The 10,281-nt window shown below is 39.1% G+C and overlaps 1 protein-coding gene across 5 annotated transcripts in view; it reads left to right on the top strand.

Annotated features, from left to right (window-relative positions):
- ENPP2 (ectonucleotide pyrophosphatase/phosphodiesterase 2) overlaps positions 1-10,281 on the top strand; it is a 78,391-nt gene that overhangs the window by 14,896 nt on the left and 53,214 nt on the right. For all 5 annotated transcript variants that reach the window (XM_044914293.1, XM_044914292.1, XM_044914291.1 and 2 more), the window contains exons 4-8: positions 306-431; positions 2,453-2,513; positions 4,495-4,592; positions 4,818-4,897; positions 5,895-6,014. In XM_044914293.1, coding sequence (XP_044770228.1) covers positions 306-431; positions 2,453-2,513; positions 4,495-4,592; positions 4,818-4,897; positions 5,895-6,014 — 485 coding nt within the window. The remainder of the gene's footprint in view (positions 1-305; positions 432-2,452; positions 2,514-4,494; positions 4,593-4,817; positions 4,898-5,894; positions 6,015-10,281) is intronic.

The following is a 10,281-nucleotide window of genomic DNA, read 5'->3' as shown; positions in this document are numbered from 1 at the left end:
TTTTTTTTTTTTTTTTTTTTTTTTTTTTTTTTTTTTTTAGTACAGTGCGCAAATGGGTAGGGTTCCATTTTTCCAAAGGAGCCCAATTATGTTTGGCTTCGGACTCTGATTTGAAAAATTAGGAATTCAACCTATTTGTAAGTCCTCCAAATATCATCTAGGCCTCAGGCCAACTCTAATTTCACAAGCAGATTAAATGATGTGGGATTTTAGCTCTTTTTGTTGGCAACGCTTGTAAGCAATTGTGGCCTCTTTCATTCGGTTTGTGAGAAGCAGTGTTAAGTGTTTTATGGTGCCGATTTCAGCTGGTGGCTGGGAGTGTACTAAGGACAGATGCGGAGAAGTACGAAACGAAGACAATGCTTGCCACTGCTCGGAGGACTGCTTGGCCAGGGGAGACTGCTGTACTAATTACCAAGTGGTTTGCAAAGGTATGGGTGTCCGTGGGTCGGCGGGAGCTTTAAAAGAATAAGAACTGGAGATGCTCCAAGGAGTCTTGGATGTTGTGGCTCTAACGCCTTGGATATGGGTTTGGGAGGAGGGCAGGAGTTGTGTTTTTTTAATTTCTCATGCCTCTTTCTTCGTTTTGCTTCCCTGCATTTCACTGATCTGAAATAGCAAGGAAATCGCCCCAAATTCCAGAATGTGGTAGCATCATAATAATGAAGAGATTTCTAAAGGTCCTGTCTTGGTCTGAGATCAGGTCATCTAAAAGCAGAGCCTGTGACGGAATTCCATACATGGAATGTATTGAGGGACTGTTCTGCAGGAAAACCGTGTAAGGGAGCAAGGGATACCAGGGTAGGGGGCGGCCAGCAGGGACGTGGTTTTAGGGGAAGTCTCACCTTGGCCTGTTTTACCGGAAGGTAAATTGCAGCATTCTTGCCCTGGGGGGGGGGGGGGGGGGGGGGGGGGGGGGGGGGGAGGACATGGCTTTTGTACCTACTGATGTAAGCTGTAAACTGAGGCACTAGCAGTGGCCTAAAGATGGGTGTACTAGCTGGTAAGGAGGATCAGGGCACCCATAGCTCCCAAAGCTATATGTGCATATCTGTTCACTGTTTATGGTCGATTGCAGAATATGATGGTTTTATTCTAATAGTAAATACTGGTCGGTGGACTAACGAAAATATAAAAGATGACGTTTCTCTCTTTAAGGAGTTGAAGTTACCACAGCACCCACTTATGGAGGTTAATGGAAAGATCCAAGAATCTTTATGTAAACTTTGCAAGTCATTTTATTGTCAAAATTAAATCCTTCTTCCTAGCTGTGACACGGAACATTTAAGAAGAGTTCCCATGAAAAGATTTCAGGGGGAAAAGCAAATCCGTTCTGAAATGTTTTTAATGATAAGTTTGTGGCAGGAAGATATTCCATGAATCCTGAATTTGGAAAATTTCCCCTGCCCAAACAATTATTGTAACTTTTGATAAAGCATACAATCGATTGAGAATTTTATTCCTTTTCCTTTTTTTCTCCCTATGTAGTAAATGTAATAATAATCCACAGAGGCTATTAGAAGAGAAAATAAAGAAAAAAGTCCTAGGTGTCATTGGTCATTGAACCAGTAAACACTGGCTTTTGCTGGTTAAAAATTCTAGTTGCAATACTTTTGTGAGGCCCATGTGTGAGCCCTGGGTTACTAGATATGTGGTAAAGCTTCTCCCACTTTAAGGAAAGAGCTTGTTACTAACCTACCCAGTTGCCAGGAGTCAGATTCTTGTTGACCAGGGAGATTTCCAATATGGTCAAGACATGTGATGTTTATTTGCCTTAAGACCATTTAAAGCAAATGCTTTTTGATAATTTTCATTTTCTCCTAAGGAAGCCCCGTTTTTGTGTTTCTTTATTTTTAAACCTGAGCTCTTTTCTGTTCTCCATTCTTGATGGGGTAACTCAGGAAAGCTCTTGGACCTTGGAGGAAGATAAAAGTGAAAGACATCATTGATTTTTCTTCCTAAATTCACGGGCTGAACACAGATCCACTGGCAAATCTCTCTCTCTTGCAATCTTCCATTTATCACCCCTGAGTATTCTAAGCCTTTCCCCTCAACTAAAGGGTAGTTGTGCCATACTTTCTATGGCTTTGAGATGTTCGGTGGTGGAGAAAAGAATGTTCCATCTAATGACCAAACAGTTTATTTCTGGAGGGAAACAAACATGAAATTTTGTTCACTGACGCCACTGGTGTTTTTATCTACAAACCATTTAGACTCAGAAGGCTCACATAAACACCACTTGGGGCTATTAAATATTAGCTTTCCCATTATGTATGGGTGTACTTTAGTAAGCCAAACCAACACTAGACTTTATTTCAGAGTTTCTGTTTAGATGGTGTCCCATAAGCAACGAGTATCTAACAGGACATGGGGCCTGGCGTTGTGTTCTTTAGGGCTCTGGTTGGTATTGACAATTAGATTCACAAGTGAATTTACCCACTTTCTCTTATAGGAGAGACACACTGGGTAGATGACAACTGTGAGGAAATAAAGACCCCGGAATGCCCTGCAGGGTAAGTGCATTTTAGAAATATGATGAAGTTTTGCGTATTAGTCGATAAAATATCCCAGGATCTGGATGGATAAATGGTGACAGACAATGTAAAGCTGAGATCCTCTTATACAGGTAAACGTAGACTCAAGTACTTGTAAGTGATTAATCCGTCGAAAGCTAGAATGCACATCTTGAAGTAGTGAGTTTTTATTTTTTTTTAAAGATTTCATTTATTTATTTTAGAGAGGGGGAGGGGCAGAGAATAAGGGAGAAGCAGACTCCTTGCTGAGCAGGGAGCCCGACGTGGGGCTCCATCCCAGGACCCTGGAATCGTGACCTGAGCTGAAGGCAGGCTCTTAACCAACTGAGCCACCCAGGTGCCCCGAAGTAGTGAGTTTTTAAAACCTTTTCTTTTATTGCCTCTGCACATATCAAAGACTGAATATCCTCTATACTTCACCATAGCTGAAGATTTTACAAAGTATATCTAAATATCACCAGAGAAGGAAAGAAACATTTCTGGCATTGATTTATTTTTTTTTTCAGAGTTTTTTCCTGAAGGGCTGCTTCTGCCTTTTTTTTGCGGCAGGGGGGGGAGGTGGGGAGGACTACAGAACTTCTCAAAAATATCATCCAAGCTGGTAACTCCTACCAGATGCTGCAGGAACTTGACAAACTACTGAAGACTGCTTTGCTGGGCTGCAGCCAGACTTGAGTGACACCCCACGGCTCAAGTGTGACCCACATAAGGCACTTATTATGCCTTCCAGGAAACTTTGAAAATTCATGGACCCTTAAAATGCCTGGCAGAAAATAAATTTTCAACAAGTGTGTTTTCATTAATTTATTTGTTCAAGTGGATTTTTGTTTTTAGGCAGCACAGCCCGCGACACAAAATCCAAGTATTTTGATATTGTCTTTATTTTCATCTCCTCTTTTGGCTTTAATGAGGCACTTGAACTCCTTTGGACTTTCTGAATGGAACGGCTGTTTAAAATTTGTTCGGTTGTTTTTGTGGACAAAGCAGTCTAGTGGTAGAAGCCCTATCAAGTGGTAACAGTCACGACAATAAAGAACTCATCTGTAGTATTATTCTAAGTGCTTTATCTGTGACTCATTTGAAATATACCTTATTTATTATGTGGCTTCAAATAAACTCAAGCCTGTGCTTGCTGCATTATCTTCAAACTATCAGAAAAAAAATGGTTGCACATAGTTTAGTATTCTCAAGCCTGACCGGCCAATTCCATCCTTAGACTATAACAAAGGACCTATTTTATCAGATCCTGCCCTAGTTAAATGGATCGTCTGGTCCTTTATTGATGGACTTTTTAAAGATCTTCATCAATTTTGATTATTTTTAAAGTTATTTTATGATTAAACCTAAAAGAATTCTTTTATAAGTTTTGGGGACAGGAGTGCCACCGCTATAAACTTCATGCTCATTTTCTTCATTCACCCTTTCATTCATGTATTTGCTAAACATTTATTGGAGCTCTACTATAGGTCCACAAAATAGAAAGATGAATAAGATGTAGACTCTGCATCGAAATAATGTAATATGTATATGAATGACAAAAGAGGTATGAATGAATATTTTAAAGGAATTCAGAAGTGTGAGCAGCTAACATTACAGAAGAGGAAACCTTGAGGTGGGTTTTAAGGAATGAATAGGAGTTTTCCAGGTAGCAAATGGGAGAACACTTATTCCAGACAAATATAACAACTTTATACACCGTGAAAAAACTTGTTTGCAATGTGAGAGGCAGCAGGGGAAATCTGGAGTCCAGTCCCTTCCCTGGCCATTTTATGACCTTGGTCAATTAACTGTGGACTTTGGTTGTCACAAAGGCTACGTGGCTGGCAGCCCAGGCTTGTCCCGATATCCTCACTTGAAGATTCATCTTGGAAATTCCTGATCCCAGTTGTGGAGAATGACTAGGCACAATGGAAACTTTGTGGCAGTACGTTTTCTAAAGCTTACTATGTTACTGTTTAAGGTTTGTTCGCCCTCCATTAATCATCTTTTCGGTGGACGGTTTCCGTGCATCATACATGAAGAAAGGCAACAAAGTCATGCCTCACATTGAAAAGCTAAGTAAGTCCTTTTCATGCTATATTCTCATCAGGATCCATGATCTGCACAGTATGTGCACAGCTATGGGCTTTGAGAGCTATGGACACGTGGCTTTAAATGTGTTCTACTATTTGAAATATGGAAGTGATGGTAACGCAAGTGTTTGATAGTTTATACAGTGGATTCCCATACGTGAAGTGACTTCTGTTGGTTCTCTTGCTCTAATGTCTGAAATTCTGTTCCTAGGGTCTTGCGGCACACACTCTCCCTACATGAGACCCGTGTACCCAACAAAAACTTTCCCTAACTTATATACTTTGGCCACTGTAAGTATTTTTTTTTAAGACTTTATTTATTTATTTGAGAGTGAGAGAGAGAGAGTGAGCAGGGCAGGGAGGGGCAAAGGGAGAGGGAGAAACAGGCTCCCCGCAGAGCAGGGAGCCCGACATGAGGCTCGATCCCAAGACCCTGAGATCATGACTTGAGCCAAAGGCAGACACTTAACGGACTGAACCACTTAGGCGCCCCTGTAAGTATTTTTTCAAATGATGTAGATCCAGAGGGTGTGGATGTAGATGTCATCATGAAATGACTTAAAGGGAGATTTTAAAAAACATGTTTCTCAGTGTTCCAAGAAAATCTGTCTGTTTTCTATCTTGTCTGAGTGAGCTGTTCACAGTACATGTCTTTTACTAACTTTGTGGGGGACTGAACTTTGCTGTCACTTCAAAACTGAAAACTTTTTTTCAGGTGCCATTCTGTTTGAACATGTACATTAAACTTCTCCCAGATACCACAGGATCTGTTGTTTATTTTCTGAGTTTTCAAATGAAAATACTGACTGCTTTGTTTTAGTGTTTAGATACTCCCAATTCTACCTTGCTTTCTTCTTTAAAAACATAATTTGTTTATTTATTTTATTATTATTATGAATTTGAGGGGTTCTGGGGTAGAAGTAGAACTTAGGGAAAAGGAAAAGTGTATTTATAAATAGAAGCTTCTTTGGAGGCACATAAGTAAATTTCAATCTCCAGCTGAGTTTATTGTAATAAAAGTTATTGTCATCTTATTAAATTGCAACAGTTAAAAAACCCCAAATATTAAATTTCTTATCATCATGTTAAGCCTCTCAGATAGCTTATGATTAATCCATAGATAATATTCATGTTTGCTCAGACACACATGAAGTCTATATATATCTTATACAAATTTGGAAATTAAATATTTCTATAAAACCTCCTATGATAAGAAAATTTATGATAGAACTAATATATACAGATTATCATATTGGTATTTTAACAATAAATTTGCTTTTACACAAAGGGACTGTATCCAGAATCACATGGGATTGTTGGCAATTCAATGTATGATCCTGTATTTGATGCCACTTTCCATCTTCGAGGGCGAGAGAAATTTAATCATAGATGGTGGGGAGGTCAACCGGTAAGTTTTGTATTTTTTATGTATGTGTGTCTGTGCATTGAAACATTTCATCCCCAAATTTTTACCTGCAAAAAAGATGCATATAATTTCCTCATACTTAGCAATGTTTCTGTCCTTTAGTGTTGTATATATATATATATATATATATATATATATATATATATACATATATATATGCACATAATATCTATGTATATGTGTAAATAATGTGTATATGTGTGCATGTTCATCTGTCTGTGTGTGTATGTGTATGTGTAGGTGAGGTAATGATTATAAATGTGCGAGATGATAACTGTCTTCATTAGATGATGGTGATGGAAATGGTGACAGAAGGGCAAATTTCGGAAACATTTTGAGGAAGGAATATACAGTCAGATCTTACTGATTTACTAGATTTAGGGGTACAATGAAAAAGAGAAGTGAACGACTAGGACTACCCCCAAATTTTGGCCCAGGTACCATATGAACAGAGACAGGGAAACTTGCTGATAAAAAGGAGCTCAATGAAACCCACAGGAAATTCATGAATTCTTTTGTTTAATCCATTTTTTTGAAATTTTTGGAAGTTACATGTAAGTGGAACCCTACCTTCATTTCGGACCAGCAAATTAATACTTTGAAAGAACTCATACTGTTTACTACAGATCTAATGGATGGGCAGAAAGTAAAAAAGGATGTAGGTGGCTTTCTACATCATATTTTTCCTATGACTGTGTGCAAGGTTAGGCAACTTGATTTGGTCAGACATGAGCAAAATGGCAGTGTGAAACCATGGTTGTTGAATGGGCAGAATTGAACCAAGGGTGCCCCTGGGAAGAAGTGCCAGAATCTCTACAGGAGCACAATCCAGTATACCCAGCCGATGAAAAACGTGTAGAAGAAAGACGGCAAATGGTCCCACCTTATGTCAACTCTGACTGGGGGCTGCAACTCCCTGGAGCACTGGTTAGAGGACAGAGGGCTGAGACCTTTGTCTATCTGCCATGACATGAAGATGGGCAGTGTCTGCACACATCCACAAATCTACCATCCCTGAGCGATCCCATACCTGGAAATGTTTGCTCCAATCTATGGGCAAGCTAGAGAATATAAAGTCAGAAGAAAATGGTGTTGCTCTTTGATAAAAGGTCATTTGTGATTACAAAAATATATTCATGCCTAACAAATCAGTATGCAAAGTTAAACATGGGCTTCTCATTTTTTAAAAAAACAAATACTGGAAGACTTCTTCTATGTCTGTAGAAGTGTTTCTTTATAGTAGATGTTCTGATTCTGCTGTCTTTATTCAGGCTGGACTCCCAGAAGTCTGTGATGACCAAAGTTTTGAGCATAGTGAAATTTGTTTACAGACTGGATTTCACAAAGTTTATGATAGAAGGACATTTTATGTGTAAATAAAATGATTGAAATTTAGAGTTCTGTCAAGCTGTCACTAGTTGTTTTTTTATATTAATTTTGTCATGGAAGCGAACTCCCCTGAAGAACCACAAAGGAGATAGAGATAAATGGTAATTTTATCAAATTGGATCACCTTACCCCAAGTGTTGACATTAGTTTCCCTCTGAGTTGGCATGACTCAGAAGATGAGTCCACATATTCATTAACCTCTGCAGAAACAGAGCCGAGGGAATGCTGCTAACTTGTCCAATGGAGTGAAGACTTTTTCAATTCTGTTTGCCTTTTTCCTGACTAACTCTCAATGTTGACAGATTTGACCAAGTTTAGTATTTTCCTAATGTTGACAAAGATTTACAGTGAAACTGATTTGTACTTCTATCTTCTTCTTCTTCTTTTTTTTTTTTTTAAGATTTATTTATTTGACAGAGAGAGACACAGCGAGAGAGGGAACACAAGCAGGGGGAGTGGGAGAGGGAGAAGCAGGCTTCCCGCTGAGCAGGGAGCCCGATGCGGGGCTCGATCCCAGGACCCTGGGATTGTTACCTGAGCCAAAGGCAGACGCTTAGCGGCTGAGCCACCCAGGTGCCCCTGTACTTCTGTCTTGAACAAAGGGACACCATAAATATTTCAAGGAACATAGTAGCTATAATTTAAAAACATATTTATTATTGAAAGTAAGCACATATGAAGAACATATGGACAGAAACTATAAGGAACTACAGAATAAGAATATAAGAAACTATAAATATAAGAAAAGATGAGCCTTAATAAATATTTCTTAACATTTACCTCATCTTTTCAGAGGCTGATACATTTCACAAAATAACCACTGAAAAAAATAATTGGGGTAAAGAAAATATTTATAAAAATCTTAGGTAATTAAATTAAACTCACCTTATCTTTACTGAATGATGAAACCATGAAAGACATTTGGCTAAATAATAAAGGAGTCAGAGTAAATGGTAAATAAGAACTACTCTAATCCTACTTTAAAATTTAATAGATGGGATGAGGCATTTGTATATCATCCATCTGAAAATTTGAATCTCACCATTAGGCTTCCAAAAATAATTTCTATAATTTAATTTCACCCCCCCCCCTTTATTTTCTTTTTGGTAACACAGATATAGCCATTTTAGCAAACTGGGGTCTGCTTTTAATTTGTTAATCCTCACAATGTGCTATTAAAAGTTGTCATGCACTTTATGATGCTACAATTCTCATACATATTTTAATGGGATTCCTTTTGTTGTTGTCGTTGCTTTAAAATTACTTTGTTCTCATTACAACAACTTTTTCTGAAGTTCTTTAAGCATGTTTATTTCTTTGCAAAATCTCTCTGCTATAATCCTGCAATTTCTGATAGTAAGATATCTCAGTGGGAAATTCCCTGTTCGGTTTAAATCTGGACTCAGCAAAGTGGAGAATGCATGAGACTCCAAGGGGCCCACGAAACATGGAGATTTGAGAAGTCCAACACCCCATCATGATGCAAGTCCTCCAAAGCCACAGTTTCCAGCAAGGCGTTTCTAGGAGGAGCAGGTGCATTCTTCTCACTCCTCAAGAGGCTTGGGGTGCAGCTATTTCTGCCAGTAGTGGTGACGGAGTGAGTTGGTCCCGAGACCATCCTCGTGAATTACTGTAGCGTGAAAACACAGGAACCATGACACATTTGAGAAAGAGACGCCAAAGAGAAGCTGGATGACATTAGAACAGGCGTGGAATTCTGGGCCAAAAGGATTGACTTGATGGAAAGTGCAAGTCATTGCTAACCTCTCTTCCTGCCCATTTTATTATCCTGCTGGTGGGAGGTGTTGCTTTCTTTTCAGGAAAATTTTACTTTTTATATATTCTGTTGTTTCTTTTCCATAGATTGCTATAAATCTGGGCATCCCCCCCGCTCTTTTTACTGTATCTTAACATGCTTAGGATGGACTCTGCTCTGCACTTAGGGTGCTCTAAATTCTCACCTGGCCGCTTTGCGACCAGACTCTTATTTATCTTTCAAATTTCAGTTGAACTGTCTGTCCCCAGGGAGTCACTAAGCTCTTCCAGCCCTGGCTAAGCTCAGGGACCCTCCTTTGGGTTTTCACATTATTTCTGTCATAAATTTGACCATATATTTTTGAAATTATTCACATATCTGCTTCAGACTATGGGCCCCATGGGGGTAGAAACTCTTTATTCTCGGGCCGTAATCCACAGCCTGACACATTCAGGTGTCCCACTACTGTGTCTTGGATTGAACTTGGATTGCACTGTATCTGAGCTGTGTTTGCCTGTACTTTTTCCCTGTACTTTATCAGTTACCTTCTTCAGGCCCTAACCACCTGCAAAGAGCCACACCAGCCCACAGTCCACTCTGCTGCAGCCCCAACCCTCATATCTTAGCTTGTTCTGACTCTTGAATCTCAGTAAGTGATTTCCTGCAGCTGATGCTACAGCCCCATGCATCCCTCTGGTCTCCCAGAATTCTATTTATCCAGGCTCTGTGCTTTTGACTGCAAAGGAATAATTTCCCTGCAAAGAACTGCTAGAAAGACTACAATAGTAGCTCACGTTTTTGAAAAATGTTCTTTGCTTATTTTCTTTTTCAAAACTTCTCCCCTTCTCCTATAGCAGCATACTTTATTTAATGTGAGAAAGTGTTGGATTTCACATTTAAATCCTTCTGATTCCAGTGAGAAAGGTTTTTTTTTTTTTTAAATTCCCGATAACATATCAAATAGGTACAATAATTTTCCCACTTGTTCCCTCTTCAAAATGTAGTATCTGAGACCTAAATGTTGGAAACTGCCTCTAGATAAAGCCGAGCAATGGAGAAATATTGGCATTAAAGGTGGGGAAACCAAATCTAGTGTCTTGTCAG

The sequence above is a fragment of the Neomonachus schauinslandi genome, chromosome 4 (assembly GCF_002201575.2).
Source record: "Neomonachus schauinslandi chromosome 4, ASM220157v2, whole genome shotgun sequence".
In the NCBI taxonomy this organism is placed as follows: domain Eukaryota; kingdom Metazoa; phylum Chordata; class Mammalia; order Carnivora; family Phocidae; genus Neomonachus; species Neomonachus schauinslandi.
Note: the sequence above shows the minus strand (reverse complement) of the source record. Positions and strands in the feature narration are given on the sequence as shown.